This window comes from Crocodylus siamensis, chromosome 5, assembly GCF_052110815.1.
Source record: "Crocodylus siamensis isolate JL-2025a chromosome 5, ASM5211081v1, whole genome shotgun sequence".
Lineage (NCBI taxonomy): Eukaryota > Metazoa > Chordata > Crocodylia > Crocodylidae > Crocodylus > Crocodylus siamensis.
The window spans coordinates 121,476,141-121,498,621 of record NC_143399.1 but is presented as its reverse complement, the minus strand read 5'-3'; the positions used below and the strand labels follow the sequence as shown (position 1 = coordinate 121,498,621).

The window sequence follows — 22,481 nt, the reverse complement described above, 5'->3', positions numbered from 1 at the left end:
ACATAGTATAACATAGAAAATATAGTAATGAAAGCAAAAACAAAAGTCCACTACATCATACTACTAGAATGAAAAATTAATGTACTCTCAAAGGATTCTTCCTTTCTGAGACAAGACTAAAACATCTGGCAGCTCTGAAATCATAGCTGCCTTTATTTTCATTAAGATCACCAGTCCATCAACTTTGCTAATTAAGAGCTAGCTTTTAGAAGGAAAATGAATGGTTTGTACTAGTTTGCTGATGTACTCATCTGTAATGAGTGCACCCAAAAGAGCATTAAAAAAAATCATGCTCTGCTCATTTTCAGGCTCTGGTGCCTACTCTATTATTGCATGCAGCAAAATGGCATGGAAGCAAAAGAGCAATTGTTCCATAATACAGAAAACCTCAGAAGAGCAGAATCCTCTTAATGCAGTGTTTGGTATTAATGATTGCCAATATAAAGCAGAATAATGTCAAAAATAATACCATTAGCGCACACATTGTCAAAGCCAGTATATATGTTTCCAATAATCTCACAGGCAATTAGATTGCATGTATTTAGTGATGCAGGATACTCCATATCCAAAAAAATACCATCTGACCAATCCCTTACTGGAAAAAAAGATGGCTGAGCAACACATTATGTCCAAAAGAGCAGTCTGTGACAGTGATAGGGCCATTAGTGTATAATGAATACTTGGTCTTTAATCACCTCACCCTTGCTCTGCCCTTGTTATCCAATCCCAACATCCTATTCTGTTATATAAATCAGTGTAGTATAATCAGCTAAAATGTGCAACTTGGCAGGAAGCAGAGACACATCACCCAAATTTGGGGGCCTTAATCTTCCAGATCATAGCCTTCTAAACCAGCTACGAGTCTTTTCAATAAAAAGATATCAAACTCCAGTATTCAGACATATCTTAAAGCACAAATTGAAACATCAGAGCCAAATTCAGTCATGTAAGAAATAAGTTTACTGGACATGCTTTGAAACCTGACAAATGTAACACCCACCCATATACTTAGGCAGTATATTGCGGGGTTTATGTGTATGGTTTTTTTATGTGGGCAAGATGGCAGGTATGTGTTGGCCATGCGCTCAGCACATGGCAAGCTGAGGCCTGTATCTGGGGAAAATATGTAAAACCCTCTGGCCCCACTGGCCAGGGGAAGCAGAGGATTCTTCAGGAGGATTGGTTGCAAGAGGAACTGAAGTGTGGCGCTTCCTGACTGGACAAGGCCAAGGTAAAGTCATGCAAAGGCATACAAGGACAGCTAGGCTGGTTTGGAGACACAGAAGATGCTAGGGGCTGCTGAAGAGTGAAGTCTCCTCCAAGGGACAAAGAGTTTGTAGCTAGCAAAAAGGGAAGCTCAGCTAGAGGGGGGAAGAGACAGAATTGTCCCATGTCTGGGAACTCCTCGCGCCTCCTTTTCTTCCCCTTTTGTTCTTTTGAGGTTTAAAGGGATTAATACCAGGGGAAAGAGTATTGGTTCCTTGGGTTTGCTGGCCGGGAGTTAGGCCTGGCAGTTTAAACAGGGTTGAAACCTGGGAGTTTCTAATCCTGCCAGTTTTGGGCTGGGGTTGAGGTTTGCAACTTTCTGCTCCCAGTGGAGCAGTGACCCCAAACTACTGGCAGCCCAAGCCTAGAGGGTAGGCCTGGTCTTTCCCCTTGTTTCTTTTGATGGTCCTTTGTTCTAGCCAAATTGTGTGGTTGGGCTGGTTGTAGATGTTAATCAACCTGGCTCCTTTTGGAGTTTTTCCTGCAGTTTCATTTTAGCAGGCCCTTATAATCCAGCCCAAAAGCTTTGGGATGCATGCATCCTGTCTGGAGCCGCAGTCACTGCCCCCCCCCACCCCACACACACACGCGCGCGCACAAACAGCCTCTCTGTGCGAGCAACAGTTGGCACGCTACCATTCTTCAAAGAGCAGTGAGGGACCCCTTGCACCGCAGAAGGACCCATGCTATCTGGCAGCTTCCCCTGGCGCAACACAACCTACAGACTGTGTCTTGTAATTAGTAGTTTTAAACTGCATTTGTTTTTCTCTGTTTCCTGTAATGAATCTGCTTTTGTGTTTACACTGCTTGCAAGGGGTTGGGGGGGGCGTTGTTTATGTGGGATACCCTAGTCATTCATTTAATGTTTCCCAGGTGGTCTGTGTAGGTGCTTGAGCCAAGGAAAAATATGTTTGGTACTCCAAAATTGAACCTGGCCCTTGTTGCTGCCAACCGGTGCCTGACAGAAGGGTTATGCAAGAACTGTTCTCTATGTGGACATAGGAAGCAAATCCAAAGTGGAGCTACATGTCAAGTTTGCCATCAGAAAGCTTTCTTTCCTTCAGAGCGTGAACATGAGCTGTCAGGAAGTTGGGAAAATTCCTTTGAAAATGACTAATTGAACCGTTTGTAAAGTAACTTTTGTTTATCCCCTCTCTGAACAAGAGGGAGAAGGACATGGTTTTCTTAATCATTTAATAAACTAGACATAGTCTACAATGCAATTTACACACTGAGGGTCATGTGTAATATGTACTTAATATCTAAAATAGTAGTTCACAACCTATTTGCTATAGAGGAACACACCTGCAGCTCTCAATGTGTTATGGGGCCACACCTAAGCAATTTACTTCCTTTGTATTCATTTAAAAATGTTTTAATAGGATGTCACGTGGGCTTCAGCAGTGTGCCGATTGGGCTGTATGTGGCCCACAGCCTAAGAACAATGGATCTAAGACAAATAAACCACCTCAGTTTGGTGACAACCAGGAGTAGTATCCAACAGCTGCCTGACCCAATCCAGAGTGCAAAATATTTATCAAATTGCAAGACAGACCTACAAAATGGCTAATCATTTATGCAACTCCAAACCTAATAACAGAATTATGTCATTTCATAACTAATATGACTGGGACAGCAGGACAAACTAAAGCATTTCCTTTATTGGTTGGCAGACATGCTTTATTGAAATGTTCAGTTATTAGTTGCAACACAAGGCTAAACTGCTGTTCAAAGCTCTAATATGCATACAGTTTTGGTAGAGTTTAACAATGTGTCTTCTAGGCTAAGTACAGACAGTCAAAAAGCTTGAGGCTGAATTGATTCAGCCTATGCAGGTTAGTCTAGTGGTTCCCAACCTTTTTTTGCTGCAACCCTAAACTGGCCACCAACAGGACATCCCAACCTGGTGCCACAGGGGCTGGTGGGAGCACAGTGCTGTGGCGGTAGCCCAGGGGCAGGGGCAGGGGAGCTGCTATTGCCCCCTCTGTGTGTAGTAGCGACCCCCATAACCCTGATTTGGGTCATGCCCTAAGGTTGGGAACCAATGGTCTAAGCTACAAATATTGAACCAATAAGCAAACAAACAGATGTTCACTTATGATACAGGTAATGCAGCCACATGCCTGCAGTGGCTCAAGCCAGAAGCCAGGCGCCACTAGAGCACGGCTCTCTGGCACACAGAAAGCATGGGCTGTGTTTTTGCTTCTTCTTCCTGCTGCCCCTGAGGTCTCTAGGATTTGCCATCCACATTCACAGCAGTAGGACTCTGCCTGGTTGCTCATCATTTCCTCTTCCTGCTTCCAGGTGCCTCTGGGATTTGTGGTCCACAGTTACAGGCAGCAGTAAGTAAGCAGGACGGGGAAGCTCTACTTGGCGGAAGGGAAGTTTAACCCTCCCTGGTCCCAGACCCCAGCAGGGATTTGCTTGGGGTGCCAATGAGCCAGCTAGCAAGGCAAGTGAGTGAGCCAGTCATTGCTGCTCCAGCTAGGGAGCAAAGGGGTGGGGCCAGCCCTGCTCTCTGGAGCAGACAGCACAGCCCTGCCCAGGACTGCAAAATTCAGGGATGCTGGGGGACTCTGATTTAACTTGGACCAGGAAGGGGTCTGGAACAGAAGTTGCATACATTGATTTGACCTAAATCAGTTAAGTCTGATACTACATTCAACCCGGTTTATCTTAAACAAGTTTCAGTCATTTTGAAATGGGTTTATGTGCACCGAACTTCTATTCTGTTACAGGTTTAAACCAGTTTCTGATCACTTAAACTAGTTTATGTATAACTTCTATCCCTAGCCCTAGAGCGATTAGAGGAGTGAATTTAAGGGACTGTTAGAGTGGGGCGAGTCTGAAGAACCAAGGCTAGGGACAGACATTACACATAAATTGGTTTAAATGATCAGAAACTGGTTTAAATCTATAACAGAACAGATGTTCAATGCATATAAACCAGTTTGAAAATGGCTGAAACTGGTTTGAGATAAACCTGGCTAAATGTAGTTATCAGACTTAACTGATTTGGCTCAAATCGGTTTATGCAATGTCTGTCCCAGACCCCTTGCTGGTTTATGTTAAATTAGAGTCCCCCAGCATCCCAGCATGCTCTCTGGGCTGGATGGGGCTCTCTGCTCCACTGCCTCTCCCCTCTGCTCCCTGGCTAGAGCTTGGCACAGACTTGCAGGCACAGCAGGATTCGTTGGCTTCCCCATGCACACCTCTACTCTCCCTTTCACCAATTGCTGCTTAAGCAGGGATTCCTTCCTCCTCTCTTCTATAGCAGGGACTATAGCCAGCATGTGGTATGCTAGCTAATGCTGAGAGGTGTCTGCATGAGTGTCTCTCTCCAGTTTCACTGGGATGCAGACAGAACAGTGACCGCTTAGGGCTTTAGGAGCTAATCAACAGGTCATCCAGTAAACTGTTTAAGAAGTTTGAAGTCATGTGGACAGAGACTATTGTTTTGCTAATCAGGTGATAAAGACTTTTATCATCCTCCTCTCCCCCCCTTTCCCCCCCCACCGCTTGCGCTCCTGTCAGTTTGCTGCAGACAGTATGATGAAGCAGGGAAGGAGATTGAAAAGCTCCATATCATCAAAAGATGCATGCACTGCACACCCTCTCCCTTGCCTCACAGTGCCAGCCTGGGACTGGGGACTGGCAACACTCCTGCCCTTTGAGCAGGCAGTGGGGAAAAGCCTGTGACTATGCAGGCAGACCTCCCTAATGAGAGAGTCCTGCCAGGGCCTGGCCACACCCCTTCAGCTCAGCTCCCTGCAGAAGGGAAGAGACAGCTGATCTACCACCCCCTGGCTTCTAGCTTGAGCCATGGCAGGCATGTGCCTAAATTTCCTCAGTCCAAAGAGAATGTCCAGTTTCAAACCAGTTCACCCTAGTCAGGTTAGATTAACATGCAAAGATTGAATAAATTCAGGCTTTTTGAATGTCTGTCCCTAGCCCAAGGGGTATAAATTCTATACATTGGTATGCACATGTTACCCAGGAGGTATTGCATGTGTATATCAAAGGACAGAACTGTCCCAATCCTGCTTTACATATAACTTTCATCCTACCCTATCTCTGTCTAGGTTTTATATAGCTCTTATCACAATGGTATCAGCTTACCTCCCTAAACTGGGAAGTATCCTCATAAAGATGCATTATTTTGTCTTTCTCTTCTGTCTTGCAAAACAGCTGGATGATAAGGTGGTTTTGCAATTGACTCTGATGGCACAGGAAGCCAGGAGTGTGTTTCAGATGTCTGGACAAGTCACTGAGAAAGTTTTGTTCCCTGTATGCAAGAATCTCAGTCCCAAAATTGACAATTTCCATCAATCCAGTGATTGCCAGTAGATACCAAGGGAGGGTATAATCATACAGCAAAAGGCAACTTCTCATATAACTAACAAATCCCACAGTGGGTCTTCAAGATGAGAACCAAAGTCTTCCATTTGATCCAATGCTTAAATGGGAGCCAGAAAATAAAGCACTGGGTATATAGAGATGGCCTTATGCCCTTTGTTGCTGAGCACACTCTTCCTTGTGTTTTGAACCAGCCGTTTTACATGACGGACATGCAGGAAATCATAACACTTATGTACTAGAAATTACAGTAATAAAAAATGTATGGATCACTCTGGCTAAAGAACATGGTAAGAGTAGCACACGTTTCTTTGCCAATCACAGATGAAAATGCTGTTTTTAACTACTACAGCGATGAGATTATTGATAAGTAGTGAGAATTCCCGTTCCAGTTAGGATACTCTATAAATACACTTTTGATTGCCAACTTCAAACCTGTGGGAAGCCTCTACTCGGCCCATTATCACTGAGCCCACATAGCCTGGCCAAATCAGGCAGGAGCAGCTTTGAAGCCTCCCCCACACCTGAGACAGTGGGGAAACAGCAGCAGCAGGTGGGGAAGAAGGGGAGGGGATGTGCCTTTGAACAAGGAGGGAAAGGCAAGGGATTCTTATCTGCTTTGAGGTTTTAGAAAGTTCCCAGAGGTTCCTGTGGTGCAGTGTACCAGCACCAGTGGGTGGCAGGAGGAGGAGGCTGTGGCAGGGGATTCAGCTACCCCTGCAGCATGCATGGATGCTCCCACAGGCCCCTTTGCCAAATTGTGGATCTGCCCCTGCCTTCCTGTACCTCAAAGGATGTGAAATATGTAAAGTAAGCCATCAAAGAAACAATCTTTGCTCTTTGAAGAAGAGCTTCTTCCTTGCCCTCCCCCCTTCCCAAATTCATAAACCAGCAACTGAAACACTTGACATTTTACTTAATTTTCATCCTGGCAACATTACGCCAGCTACTGGCTTTGTAAAAGTAAATGGTAGATGTGCTATTTAGTTATTTATATGCTTATGTATTTCTAGCATTAGAAATGGAAATATAGCAGTCTCATAAATACTGATGGAACAAATCGGGAACAAAAGTTAAATATGCATAGAGGATGTGAAACAGAATATTGATCTCTCATAAAAATAATGCCTGTATTATGCTTCATTAGAATATGCAGCGTGACAAGGGAATTGCTGCTTAACTTCCAGTCAGCAGACAAATTCTTTACACAAAATGCATTTGCCTGAACATTAGAATAAAGGTAGAATTTGGGGCCAGATACCATTGGTCTCAAAAGATATTTGAGGCAGAAAAATACTTATGATTTGACAATTGCTTCTTGACTTCATGTTTGATTTAAAAACTAAGCACATCTACTTTAAGCTTATTCAGAAAAAAATGTTCTAAGCCCTGAGGAGCTGCTCTTTTGCAGTAACAGGGAATTGTTATATTTATAAGTCTATACGAGTCCAAAAACTTGTCTTGCAGAAGAAATTTCTTATGAGATGGTCTGTTTTCTTGTTTCTAAAAGAAATGAAATAAGATATGAATTTATTTTACATATTGTTAAAATTAAACTCTCTAAAGCTCTGTAATACTATGCAAGGAATCCTGGTTCAGTACCAGAATCTAGCTGCTTCGGACCTATACAGCCTAGAGACTGTGAAGGCAGGCATGCTGTGCACCTGCATAAAAAAGATTGACTCATGTTATTCTACAGTGATTCATCAGCTCCAGGTTTGAAAGTACAGAGAGGGCTTTTATTAAATGGCCCTCAGTTGAGAGGTGGGTGGTGGTGCTGCATAAAACTTAGGGATAATAAATCAGACTCTCCCCTAGAAAAGTCATTTCAAGGTGTTTCTAGGTAGATCACACAAATGACTTTGACACATTGCCTGTCATGGTCAGAACAAGTCTGTTATCCACTGAAAGAACACTGCCCCAAGACTTCCATGAATCACTGTTTTCCAGAATGTAGTTGCTCCACTCACTCTAGTACCTATTCCCTGGATTGAACTGGGACCTTAATGAATCCGCATCAATTATCCCCACAGATCATCTGATATAAGGGTCATCCTGCTTGGTTTACTGACAGGATTTTTACTAACCTTAAAAAATTTTAATATCTGCTAGGATGAGACACAGAAGCTACAACAGAAATTATGGAAGAGGTACCATATGAACTCTGGACTACTGAAGTATGTTTGTATCCAAGAACAGATTCCAATAAGAGCCTATACATACACAATAGGCTCCAATAAGAACTGAGCATTTGCTTCAGTGACAAAGCATGTGTTCTTTTCTGAGCATCTTCCCCTTACATTCAAATTCTTCTGAGATAAGACCAACATCTTCTTCCCAGGCCTATGGTTGATCCTTCTGGCACCATAGGTTTATGTTCATTATGAACTCAAGATAATTGAGGAACTCTAGGATTCTGCAAGTTTCATCTCCCCTCCTTTATACACAGGCTGGGTCAGAAGAGAAATATGAATTTTCTTCTTCCTTAAACAAATACTGACAATATCCTGGAAGATATTAGCCATTGCTTTTGAAAGCACATGGAAGTACTTAGGGGATCAGAATTTTTTTGGAATGGAGAGGAAGGAGGATCGCTGAATCTCTGACCACTGGGAAAGAGAGCCAGATTGACCTCTGTATTGACATTAGTTTGAATTTGAATGAATGTACACTTCTAGCCTTAAATGGAGACTAGATTATTTTCCCGTTTGTCACTCCATGGCCAAATGGGGGGAGGAGGTGGAAATGGCAAGCCACAACAGTAACTGGGAAACATAACCTGGATGTTATGATGACCTATACTGGCAGCTGACAACAGCCTGACAGTATCCAAAACTTTTAGGTGGACCTGAAATCCCTGTCCTTAAATTACACCAGGGGGGTCCATCCCAGCTTTGTAGCCTGTGAGCTCCCATCTGGTCACTACTCCTTCCACCATATTTTCTGCTGCTTCCAGGATCTCTGGATTCCCACTCTGTCCAGCTTTGACCTCCTCCCCTGCCTGTGGGGGTGAGCCAGCCTGCAAGGGCACTTGGGGAATTTTTGCAGCGCAGGCAGCATGAGGCCATGCAGCCCCCAGACATTCAGAAGTCAGACAGCCCTGAATGACATGTTCCTGAGGTTGGACATAAGGAAAATCCTTCTCAGTATGATGGTGTTTACATATTGAAACAGGCTACTCAGAGATGTGGTGGAATTGCCATCTTAGGACACAGGTGCTGGCTTTTATTTTTGCCAGGGTGGGCCTAAGATGATGGACATATGGAAAGTTTTATGTATTTCAGGTAACACACCTCTTCCTGAGGTGGGGCAGGGCTCTCAGGGCCCCCATGTACTTGGCATCTCCGTCTTTGGATATTTTTCAGAGCAAGTTATTGACCAAGATGTTTTAGTTAGGAGCAATCCTGCCTTAAGTGGACTAGAGGACTTCCCGAGGTCCCTTCCAAATCCACTATTTTATGAATCTATGAGGAAAAATATATTACTGTGACATTTTTAGGGAGATACCAAAGTCCTAAGCATAATTTCACTGTTTTTAGTACACTTTGGAAGAGAACATCTTCTCTCTTTGCTGTGTTTTATATACAAATGCACACTTTCGTGCCCTATTTCTGATTTGAACTAGAAGCTTGTGCTATTCCTACCATGGTCTGTAGCCAGGGTGATCTATACATTTTTTTCTTATTGTCATTTCCAGTACATACGTATTACAATTTCCAGCACAAACCTCATGTAAAAATTATATTGCTGGTTCAGAACACAAGGAGGTGTGTGCTCAGCAACAAAGGGCATATGATTATCTCTCTATATACAATGTTTTATTTTCCAGCTCCAGTCTGAGCATTGAATCAAATGGAAGACTTTGGTTCTCATCTTCAAGGCCCACTGAGGGATTTGTTAGTTATCTGAGAAATTGTCTTTTGCTGTATGATTATACCACCCCTAGTATCTACTGGTTATCACTGGATTGATGGAAATTGTCGATTTTGGGACTAAGATTCTTGCTTACAGGAAACAGAACTTCCTCAGCGACTAGCCTGGGAGGCCATAGTTTCAGATGGAAAGATAAAGGTTTTTTAAAAGTAGAAGAAGAGGAAAGGAGATGTTCCACAGAGTCCTCTTCTACATACTTGGATTCTGGCGGTGTCCACAGTATGGCCAGTGCTTCTATTCATGACCCACAGAAGAACAGAGGGAGCAGGGAGTTCTGCAGTCAGGAATGTGGCTCCTGGGGCAGGTACTGGAATTGAGGTGCAATGAGTGCATGTCTGACAGATGTGAGGGCTGCTTAACCTGGAACCAAATTTTCTAATCCTAGTTGGCTTATTTCTTGCCAGAAAAAAGTGAGGCAGCACTGCCAAAGCTGTTATTGAGGAATGTGGGAACTGCTTCTGCCCAGAGAGCCAGCTAGACTCCCCGAGGTGCCCCAGCAGGACCATCGATAACGAGGACCAGCAGGAAACACAGACCCATTCTTTTTCCAGGCTACAATCTCTCCCCAAATCAAATGCAGCCCAGGGAAACGGTTGGATGCAAGACAGACTCATAAGACAAGTGAGCATAGGCGACTGGTAGGGGGTGCACAGGGGTGCACATGCCCCCTCTGATGGGGCTGGTACCTCCCCTGACAGCTGACACTGATACTAGTACCCCCCTGACAGGGTCTGCAGCTTCTGCAGGTGCCCCCCCAGATTCAGGAGGCACCAGTCACTCATGCAAGTCAGACACTGGAAATAAAAGTGTGTAGTTTTCCTCATTGGAGGGAGGTCTGGCTGAGCCATCTGCCACGGTAAGGTATTCCCTGCTAGTAACAAACTGGCGTTGTTCTACTGCCAAACGGCAGTGCCCACTCGAAGCACTCTCTGTGCCATAGCGCAATGAAGAATTGCCCGGTAATGCAGCAATAGAAAACATCAGCATCTCCCCCAAGCTATACGTTAACTCTCCAGTCTCAGCTTTAATTTTTATTTTTAAAAATCCTCTTCAGTTGCAGAGGTAACCTTGCAAAGGTGAACCAAGTGTAAACTGATGCGGTGATGTCTGTGTGAATCTGCAGAGAACAACAGCTCTGAAAGGTGTTAATCAATCGGAATTTTAATTTAGACCCATAACGGCACTATTTAAATCTCAACATCATTAACTATTTCACTGCTGATCAAAGCAAGGACAAAACAAGAGGAAAGACATTCTGAAAGTATATGCAAACTACGAAGCAATGCCTCTTTTTGGTGCAAAAGGAAAGGGTTTGAACTTGCCATCGATTTTCTTTTCCCATAAAAAGGGTTCAAGTCTAGCAGAGCTCATGGGTATCTCTGAATCTTACTAAGAGACAGTGGGACCCAGCAGAATCCAGAGAGCACACATGATTGTATCTTAAACATTGGTGCTATCTTGTGGAAATGGCCTCTCATTTTAGGCACCTCCAGATTACACAACATATTTCATATATGCAACTAAGAGAAGTTCTGCAGAGGTCATGGCTGTTCATTACTGCCAGTCTATCTATCAAAGACAGACAAAAAACAACATGAATAGGAAGATCAATTTCATCTTTAGACCTTAAGCAAGACATCCAAATGAAAGATGCCATTACAGATAATTCTTTAAAAAATTCTTGAGAGATAATTTTGCAGAAATGGGAGGTTCTCTCTCTTCATCTCACTCTCTTCCTAGGGACACCTGGCTAAAAATAACATAAACAACCCAGTGTCAAGTAAACATACCCCTTAAAACTGTGGAAAAAAGGAAAGGAAAGAGAGGAAAAAAAGAGATTTCTGCATGTCTGAATGTTTCAACTTCTTTCTTGGCCTCAGTGGTTTAAGATATCGCTATCTCCCTCTAGGATTCAGGAAGGCAAGGGAGACCCAGCTCTAGTACTCCCCACCTCTATAGTTCACTTTTCTGAGTGATGAGAGAGAGAATGCAAACAGACATAGAAAGTAGCCTTAGATGTGTCTTAGGATCATAGGAAAGTAGGGCTGGAAGGGACGTTGTTACAAGGTCATCTATTCCAGCCCCCTGTTCAAGGCAGTATAAATCCTGACTGAACCATCCCAGCCAAGTATCTATCCAACCTGCTCCTGAAAACTTCCAAGGATGGAGATCCTACAGTTTCTCTAGGTAGCCTGGTCCAGAGCTTAACTACCATCATAGTCAGAAAGTTACTCCTAATCTCCAACCTATATTTCCCCTGCTGATGTGACCAGTTCAGGGGGTTAATTAAACAATAAGTTTTTTTCTTTCATTCATTTTCATTTATATGTAAAACACAATGGATAAATAAGATAGATATTTTGTATCCAGAGTTCATTTAGGAAGAGATTCAAGAAAGGAAATAAGGTCCTGGGCCTGCATTATTTAAATACAAATTAAAAATAAAAATAACCATATGCATAGGCAAGAACAGATAGGTTCTGACTAAAAAAAGGGAGACCTCAATTCATGTTTGTACTACAAATGACAAAGTCGTGCTAGCATTAATCTACTGTATTTCTTCAAATACATGATGACATTTTTTTCCTCCAATAAGCATGAGGAAAAAAAGCCTCTCATCTTACATTTGCATACAAGGAAACCTCATTAAATACACTGTCTATCATTAAACTGCTGCCAAAAGCAACATGTGCTCAGTAATAGAAATGAGCTATGAAGTTAATTAAATGCAGCCAAAATTTAGCATGACTATAAAAGCTTGTCACATATTGGGCAAATGTGGAACCACAAGGATAATGTAGTGTATCCCATTTGAATAAGAGATGGTAGTGCCCACTGCCTATAGTCCGTCTCAGTGCTGACTCTTTTTCAAGTCACAGTGAGCCAATACACTGCATACATTTTGACCTCCTCTTCACTCCCACAGCTGAGCTGCGCCTTTCTTTCTCGTTTCCAATTATTCCTGTTTCTTCACCAGCCTTAAATATCTGGCAAACATAATCAAACAGGGCCCCAAACAGCCTGTCACATATGATTAGTGTGGCCCAGCCCACCATAAACATTTTTAGGACGGCAAGCATTGTGAGCAAACAGACATCCTAGCCCCTTGTAGTAAAAAAAAGTGCTATGACCAAAGGTAATCACAGTTAATACCACCTTAAAATGGGAGAACATCTGTTACTTATTGCGTGCCATGGGAAACCCTCTTCAGGGGATTCCCACAGTGGCATATCCGGCTTCTGCACCCCAACTCAGGTTATGCACCTGCAAGTAGAGGAACCTGCTTACAAACACATGCTGCAAATCAGGGCCATTGTCCTCCAAGATCAGGCCTCTGAAGCCCCAGCAGTGGCAGGTGCCTGATCTTGCAGGACAACAGCAACAACAGCTATGGCAACATTCATAGATGCTAATGACGCGGATCAAGATGTACTGGAATATACCCCTGCACGGCTGATTCCGCTCCAAAGAAAACATTTATTGATAGCCTTTGTTTGACCCGCTACCTTACATTTTCTTCACACTGATTTCAACTACACCTGATTTTGTTGGAGATACAATTAGACAAATCAAAAAAGAAACCAACCTCTTGCCGTTTGAAGTTTTGAACATATTCCTCAAACTGTTCATCTTTTGTTTCATCCGCTTTCCCTAGCTTTTGTAGCACCTAAATTGGAAAAAAAGAAGAAAAAAAGGAATAATTGCACCAAGTCTTGTGAGAAGAATATTTAGTCACAAGAGAACAATATCATCCCTTTAACTGCCTCTTCTCTTAACAGAGCAGCTGTTACACTTTAATGGCATTTTACTTTTTAGATATGGTATTCATTACAATATGTAATTTGTCTTCAAAATACATACATGATGCTACTTTGGCAAAATAATAAAGGAAGATTACACACACAAAAGGCAACATTTTATGTGCGTAGGTGGGAGCGTATGTGCATACATAGAACGTGTAGCGTTTCTGCTCCTTTCTTACTGAATGAAGTCTTCCTTCCTTTCTGACAATGAAACATCCCAAAGTCTCAATTCAAGAAAAGCTTCTGCCATACTAGTAATCTACCATATGTAAACATTATCCTAATGTTGCTTGTATGGCTCTGAGCATAAAGTAGTACAATGTGAGTGAAGATACCTAATTTGAATAAAAAATTATGGTTTATATAATAATTATTTAAAACATATTAGAATTAGTATTAATTTTCATATACATTCAGAATCCTTTACCTTGGATGGTAAATGTAGTATGATATATTTGCAGCAGGGCTCTCTGGTAATACTGGAAAAACATGATTCTGATACACTCTTCAGCTAGAATAGCTTACATATGCTCTACCACTAAATCACTTTCAGTAGCATGGAGTTTAACATTCCAAACTTTTGAGAACCTGCAAGTCACCACCAACTTAATTTTCAACTCAGCCCCACACAACAACTCAACAACACCATTTTTCCTTTCCCCAGAATTTCTATTACTTGTATGAGGGCTGAAATCCTGCCTCTGCTGAAGCCAAAACTCCAGCTGACTTCATTAGAGCTCATATCTTTCTAAGCTACATTATTGTTGGCTCTAGATCTTCCCAAGTTTCCCACATCAGAGGAGAAGAACAAAAGGCAGAGATTAGGCAAAAATTAAAAAACAGCAGTTAATTAATACCCTGCAATAACATGTTCTCTACTCTGCTCAGAATAAATACTGTACATGCCTAATCCAATTTGAGAATGCCTAATCTCTCTCACCTCCAGTAATCAGGCGGTGGACTGAGTGAGAGCTACAAAAGGTAGACAAGCAAAGGATAACAGTTGTGCTAGTGATGTTAGAGATGACTGCAACAGGACACGGATATTATTCATGTGCTTACCGGGGAGACTTTAAAGTGTTTTTCATATATCCATTAGAGGCAGATGCTTAAAAGAGTTCCCTTTGGTATGTTTTAGATTTCTTAAGTTTCTTAAGTTCTTCCTTAGTTTATTTCAATATTTTCTTTTTAAAAAGGTGTTGTGACTGATTTAAATCTCCTTACCTACTTTTCTGTGGGTACCAACTTTATACTATTTATCAAAAGAAAATAGTGAGGTAAAAACTACTATTGTCCCCATTTTACTGATGGGTAAACAGAGAGAGACAGTGAGCAAGAGAGAGAAAAATGTATTGACTTCCCTTAAATCACACAGGAAATATTATGCACAACAGAAAACTGAATCTGAGTTTCCCAAGTCACAGTTTTAACCAGTGAGCCAGGCATCCTCTCAACTCTACTACTTCCAAGATTTCATGAAAACAAGTGATATTTCAGACAAACTACACAGCATGAATGACTGCCCCTGTACAAGCATATTGGGAAACTTATGGGAAAAAAATCATTCAATGTGTTCAAAAATTCTTTCACAAGGTTTAAGATCTTCAAGGGTCATTACCCCATCTAGGGTGACCCTATACATTAATACAGGCCTTGAGATATTATTTAGTTAGCCCTATATTGAGAACCAATCATTTGTGGGCAACTGAAGCGTAACTGGGGATCCATGAAAGAACATCATTTAGGAACGGTACATTTCCTTAAACAGTAGTAACCAAATAGGACTACAAACCAGAGCAATAAATCTAAGTCATGTGAATACGAATAGTTAGCAGGCAAGTTAGAGACAAAGTTACTTGCAATAAAAGTAATAATCAAGATAAGCAATGTTATGATTATAAATGGACTTGCCTTTGTCAGGAACAATGAATATTTAAATTAGATTGTTCCTCCCAAAAGGAAAGTGTTATAAATGATAGAAAAACGGAAGTACATCCAAATAAAATGCAATGGTAATAAGAAGGGAGGTGCCAGGTTTATTGTCAATCCATGCAAATGTAATCATAATACAATGTAAAAATGCCTAGAGTACTTTCGGGCCATTCAAACCATAAATGCAACCGCTGTACAAGTATATTGGTTAGCTCCTAGCACCAGTTTGAAATAAATCCCAACAGCAATATAGAGAGCTTTTAATATGGGTCTCTTTGTAAACTGAAAAGACAAGATTGCTGTATGACACTTGAAATAAACAAACAATAAGAACAACTCAAAATAGACTGTGGATCTTAATGCAATATCATCTTGAGAAAAACATACAAAATGATTAGTGATTGCCCTCATTCAAAAAACTAAGCTCGTCTCTTATAATTAGGACAAAATGAGCCAGTGACAAAGTTACCTTTGCATGTTATTTAGGCCAGATGCTATTCAATAGTGTATGAAACTGTAGGGAAAATCCTACTTGTGCTTGGGTTAAACAGTAGTCTGCGAATTAGGGCTTTCGAATGATTAAAAAAAGTGACTGCAATTAGTTGTGCAATTAAAACAATAGTCACAATTAATCGTGATTTTAATCTCTCAGCTAAAAACTCAAAATAATGCACAGAAAAATTCAAAATTATACACAATTATGCAGGTACTTGGTATGGTTGGGAGTGGGTTTTGGGGGGGGTGAGGGCAGAAGTTGTGAAGGTACTGGTGGTTGTGGGTGCATGGGTGGGGTTTGGATCCTGGGGAGCAAGGGTCCCTATATGCCCTGGCAGGATGCATGGTACTGTGGGTCAGGAGTGAGTGGTGGCAGCAGGGCTGGGGGGGCTGTGGCTTGGGACTCAGGGGCAGGAGGAGGGCACAGGCATAACACTATCCCCCCCACAATCATATTACTCCCCGCCTCCACACGTCTGGACAAGCCTCCTGTGGCTCAGTCTCATGACCCACCTTGGCCCTGGGGCCCCATTCACCCCCGCCCCTGCCAAGTTGCATTCCTGACAACGTGCATGCTGTGGATGCTCGTGTGTGTCTGTGTGTGTGCCTTGCCTGTGCACACCCCCCACCCTCCCTCGCTTCCTGCTGCAGCAATCCAAAGCCCACACCCGGGCTGCCCTATGGTCCTCTGCACTGCCCCACAGGGCAGCTGGAGGTGGCAGTGAAGGTGATGGAGCAGAGTCCAGGCACAGGCTCCAAAACCACGTACATGATTGACACATGAAAAAATTAATGCAAGAACCAATTAATGCATTAATTGTGCATGCTAATGATGATTAATTGACAGCCCTACTGCAAATACAAATGACGAACTGGATATTTAACTTATAAGACCTGAGATGCAGAAGAAATTCCTAAAACATTCAGTTAGATCTGTTTCAAATGGGTTTTATTAAGGATATGCCATACAACTTGAAATGGATCCCAGAGTGCTGCTAAATGTACCAGTACCACATAAAGTTCAATTAGGGCTAAAGAATAAGAATAGTAAAATAAATTGCATCTGACCAGATGCTGGGTAGATCTAGCAGTTTTTAATGAGGTCATCACACGTTAATGCAATCACTTATCAATGCTGTAAATAGCGCATGTCTGGCATGCAAAATGCAAAATTATTTTAATTTGGATGTGAGCCAATGGTTTTGTCCAATGCAATACAGAAAGGGTAAAACTTTATATCTTCAGCTTTTTAGTTAGGGAGATGTTCTTCTAGTTTGTCTTCACATCAAGCCCACATGGCTCCAAATCTGTAAAGATCTGAATTAGATAAAATTAACCATCTATGACTTGCTGGTTCAGAACAAAACAACACAATGACAGCCTGCAATGTGCCAAAAAAACCCCAAACTAATATGAGCAAGAAAAAATGCTACACCAGACTGAATGAGATTAGTTATGTAAAACTCTTCAACAAAAAAAGTTCAATGTTACTCCATGCTAATGGAGACTTTTTTTTTCCAATAGAGAGACCCCAGAAAAGGAATCTATTCCAATTTGTAAAAAAGAATGTTGCTTAAGGACCATGCAGAAAATGACACTGGCATGAATAGGAAGATACACACTTTTGAGAACCAAAGAACGTTATCATGGAACCACTGTTATTGAAATATTTTGACCATAACTAAGAAAATAGCGTCATAAAGCCACAAAAAATAGATTAGAAAAATTAAGCATAATCCACAATGTCCACATAGTATTAAGATGTGTAAGAACAAAGTCTAACTCCAGCTAAGGCAGCCTGTTCTGGCTAGGCATGAACTTTTAAAACATGTCCTACAGTGAAATCCAAGCAGATTAGGATCAGGCCCTAAATACAGAAAACAGAATGCAAATAAACCAATTAAATCACACTAGATTCCTGACAGCTTACATACGGAGAGTTACAAGAGAAGTACTCCAAAAACATCAAGTAGTTGCCTCCTCACTACAAAGGACAGCAGAAGAAAAGAAATCTGTGTAGCACTTTGGTAAACTATACTGCAATGTCTAAAAATAAGATATCAATATTTTGGGTCTAATGAACTAAGCATTGCAGCTGTGCCAAGAAAATAGTACAAAACATTTAACATTCACATGTGAGCACCAAGATTTTTCTGTTTGACAAAGTCCAGCAAAACATCACATTTAGCTTTGGTGGTTCAGAGAATGTGGTGATTTTATCAAGGCCTGATATCTCCCCTTGCCTCAAATCCTTTCCAATAATAGTGCTTAAGGGATAAGAAAGAAGAAAAGTAAAATCTGAATTTAATGACCATTTTGCTCCAGAAAGCAAGGCTGGGCCCACTCCTCTGCTCACTAGTTGGAGCAGTGAGGGCTGGCTCACTGGCCCCCTCAGGCAAACTCCAGCTGGGGTCTGGGTCCAGGGAGCAGTGTTAAACTCACCTTCTCCTGTGTTACCTGTGACTGTGGATTACAAATCCCAGAAGCAACTAGAAGCAGGAAAAGGAAGTGATGAGCAACCCTGCAGAGTCCTGCTGCTGTGATTGTGAACTGCAAGTCCCAGAGATCTTGGGGGCAGCAGGAAGAAGTGAACACATAGCCCATGTTGGCTTCATGCCAGAAAGCCATGCTCTATTGTCCCCTCACTTCTGACTTGAGCCACTGGAGGCATGTGGCTGCATTTCCTGTATCAAAAGTGAATGTCTGTTCATTTGCTTATTGGTTCAATCTCTACTGCTTAGACTAACCTGCAAAGACTAAATCAATTTGGCCTTGGGCTTTTTGATTGTCTATATGTACTCAGCCTTTAGCACAATCTGGAGGCAGTGACCAGAGAGATAAAAGTCAGCGTTTTATGACTTAGGTACTGAAAGCAAATCATTTCATCTTCTTATATACCACCCTTTAGGTACTTCCATTTGAAAGTCTGCCAAGTGCCTGGATCAGACATCTGTTGTTCTTTTTAGCAAATGTCAGTAAGCCACTGAGGTGACTTGGTCTATCCTATAATTAGCCCTTTAGTTTTAGTGGTAGAGGCCTGGGTTTTGCAGTCCTCATGATCCAACCAGGAAGGCATTTTATCATATTTTATGGAACCTCATGTTCTTAGGTAAGTAATCTTAACAACCAAAACATACCTAATTAAAATGCTTATTAGGGCTGTGCAAAACTGCACCATTTCATTTCAACTTCTGTTTCGCTGTTTCGATGGGACAGTGTTTCGTTTTGAGTTTTGTTTTGTTTCGAAGCACTGTTCCATTTCGTTTAGTCAAAACTGTTTCGCTGTTTTGACATTTCACCCATAGGCTATAATAGGAAAGCACAAAGCTGCCTATAACTTTGTCATTTCCTACCTGATTCACATGAAACTTGCAGAGATGGCAGCCCCTTCTGAGGCCATGAAGCCTACCAAGTGTCAAGGAGATAGGTGCAGGGGTTTCTGGGAAATTGCACCTCAAACTGTTCAGAGCAAAACTTGTGTCACTTGTAAGTGTGAAGGCACAGAGAATACTTAGTTCAGACAACGCTTTTTATGCTGTTTTTCCATCCCTCCCCAGAGCACTGGGATTGGAAGGAACTTCAGGGAACGATCACAGTCACTGGCCAGCTACACAGTCAATATCAGAGCAGTCCTTCCCCCCTTTCCTCCTTGCTCTCCTTAGTTTCTCTTCAGCTGCACGCAAGCCCAGCTTCAAATCTCAAAATGTTTTGAAACTTTCAAAACATTTAGACTGCCCTCATTTTGTTTCGAGGCTGTTTAGAAGCCTTTTGTGTCATTTTGTTTTTGCTATTTCAAGCTCGAAATGAGTTGAAACAGCACTGAAATGAAATAGCTGGCCCAAATGCTTATCAGAAAATTGGAAGAAAAAGTACACATTTAATAAAACAATACCGTGTAAATATTTCCTGATTTAAACTGTAAGAGTAAAGACTGTGAGAGAATTCAAATCTGTGAATAATTCAAATTCAGCCCTAGTGAAAGTGGGCACAACTGCTATTGTCTTCAATAGGAAGCCTGAATTTCATCCTTTGTTTTCAACAGTCTTGCCAATTTCAGGAACACAGGGTTATCCTTGCACCATATTGTCATATTATCATTGCTTTCTGGCAGTGGCATCAATTGATGACTACAGAATGCTTGTACATGCCTCAATTTGCATTAATGTTTCCTCCATGGCTGCAGAAAAATCAATTCGTCATTCACCCAATGCAGAATATCTAACATCTAACAAGCCATTCAAAATGCAACACCGTGCACTTTAAATGTTTACTAAGGATATGTGGAAGACTTGGGGAAACATAACAGTAAAGCTGTTCACTGATAAATAATTGCTCATTGTCCCTTGATCTAGTGACTAGCTATAATAGAGCAACTCCAAGCAAGCTTAAGGACTGCAGTAAGCAACTAACACAGCAGCTGAATCATCATAAAGCACTGAGCTGCTCTTCAAATATAAAGAACTGAAACGTTAAGTGAAGAACCAATCATTTGCAAATTGTGCTCCATATCACTAATAAACCCATTCAGAGTACACATAAGACTTTCCTGCTTTTTCAAAGAGAATTACTTGCAAACTTCTGATTCCTCAGTCACCTGTTTCAAGGAACGCTTTCCCCACATGATCCCCCAAGACATAAGGCTCATAGAGCCATTTTCAATGCTCCGTCTTAAGAAACCATTTTAAACCAATATGAGGTTTCTAGTTCATTTTTGTCCAACTTTTAGTTAAAATGGTGATTCTTAACCAGAGTGCCATAAGATCTGTTGAGGGGATGCTTCAGGAAATGACGCTGCAGATAAATGCAGTGTGAGAAGATAAGTAGCTAATGGCAGGCTCATGCTTTCCCTGGCTGGCTGCTATCCCACCCCAATGCTTCACCCCTCTGCAAGGAGGTTAAGCATTGTAATAAATCAATTTCTGAAATGGGGTGCTGCTCAATTCAAAAAAGTTATTGATGGGTGCCTCAAGTCTAACGAGAAGTGCCTTTAGTCTAAAAATTAAGAACCATCAAATTAAAGAGTCCCCCTGTTATAAAACTGTTGTGTTAAAAAGTCTGGCATCTTTGAAGATGCTGCAAAATCCTTTTGCTACTGAATGCGTATTGTTATTGTAATAAAACTGCTGATTTACCCGGCACTCCAACTTGCCACCTTATCCCCAGCTGAATTCTTTTCTGAGTTAACTTAATCACTATTACAGAATATGCTGGCTAATGACCACCCTTCCAGAGGTGTGAGGAAATGAGTATATTGTCTCGTCTTCAAGGAAAAATTAAATTGAGCTCTACCCCTTTTGAACACATTTGAACTACTCCTCCTTCACAATCCTTTCATTATTCTGAGCCTGGAATCATTATTATTATGAATTTAGGATGGAACAATCACGTGTACAACCTGGGCACTGACTGGCCATGAAGCAGATCTGCTCAAAAAAGAACCTGAGGGTTACTGTGGACAAGAAGCTGCATATGAGCCCACAGTGTAGCTAACACTGGGCTGCATCAGTAGGAGTGTTGGCTGCGATCAAGGGAAGTGATTATTCCCCTCTATTCAGCACTGGGGAGGCCACATCTGGAGTACTGTGTCCAGTTTTGGGCCTCCCACTACAGCAAGGATGTAAATAAATTGTAGAGAGTCCAGCAGAAGGCAATGAAAATGGTTAGGAGCCTGGGGAATGTGACTTGTGAGGAACGTCTGACAAAACTGGGCTTATTTAGTCTAGAGAAGAGAAGACTAAGCGAGGATTTAAAACAGCCTTCGACTACCTGAAGGGTGGTTCCAAAGAGGATGGAACTTGACTGGGGTCGACGTGTGCCAGATCATAGCACATAAGGCCATTTCGCTTGGCACGCCACAGTTCTGAATTGCTCAGAACAGCTGCCCCCACAGCACTGCCCCTGCCTGCAAGCACCATCCCTCTGCCCCACAGGCAGGCCAAAGGCTGCCCTGCACCACCTCCAGGGCCATGGCTTGGGCCTGGTGAGTGTTTCCCTCTGGGGCATAGCTCTCTCAGCCATCATGTGGATGAGCTCTGCAGGGAGAGATGTGGATGGAGGCGGCAGGGCTGTCCTGCGAAGGGCTTCTGTGGTCACGCAGTTCACCTTGACCTTCACAGCCAGGTCGGGCGAGACAGGGATGGGGATGTGCCCCACTTGCCCTCCTGCTGAGCCCCCTCCTGGCCCCTGCAACCAAGTCAGGCTTTGCAGGCGTACAGCCCCTTGTCATGGAGCGCATCCCTGGTTTCTTCGCTGCAGTGGTCCCCGAGCCACAGGTGGCAACAAGCCCATCCAGGACTCCAGACCCCAGTGCAGTTACTTGCAGGCTTGTGGCTGCCTGCCACATCCAGCCCAAGCTCTGGGCAGCTACAGCCTGCCACGGAGCCTGGGCTGCTCACAGCCTTCCTGCCACCTGCTGCAAGCAGCCCTGGCTCTGTGGCCAGCAGCAGCTGCCCAGAACCTCGGCTGGCTGTGGCGGTCTCATCCGACCTCGCTGTGAAGGTCAGGGTGAGCTGCGTGAGCACAGAGACCCACACAGGACAGCCCCGCCACCTCCATCCACATCTCTCCCTGCAGAGCTCATCCATCCTTGCTGTGCTCCCAGAGATGCACCTGCAGCCACATCCAGGAACAAGCAGGGCTGGGGCTCTGGACCGGTGCTTCTGCTTGCAGGCTCGCAGGTGCCTGCTGCAAGCAGCC

General features: G+C 42.6%; 1 protein-coding gene across 7 annotated transcripts in view; it reads right to left on the bottom strand.

The window, feature by feature from the left end:
• The window catches only part of AMPH (amphiphysin), a 199,642-nt gene that overhangs the window by 99,604 nt on the left and 77,557 nt on the right, over positions 1-22,481 (bottom strand). For all 7 annotated transcript variants that reach the window (XM_090050096.1, XM_090050097.1, XM_090050099.1 and 4 more), the window contains one exon: positions 13,142-13,222. In XM_090050096.1, coding sequence (XP_089906222.1) covers positions 13,142-13,222 — 81 coding nt within the window. Of the gene's footprint in view, positions 1-13,141; positions 13,223-22,481 lie in introns of those variants that run through there.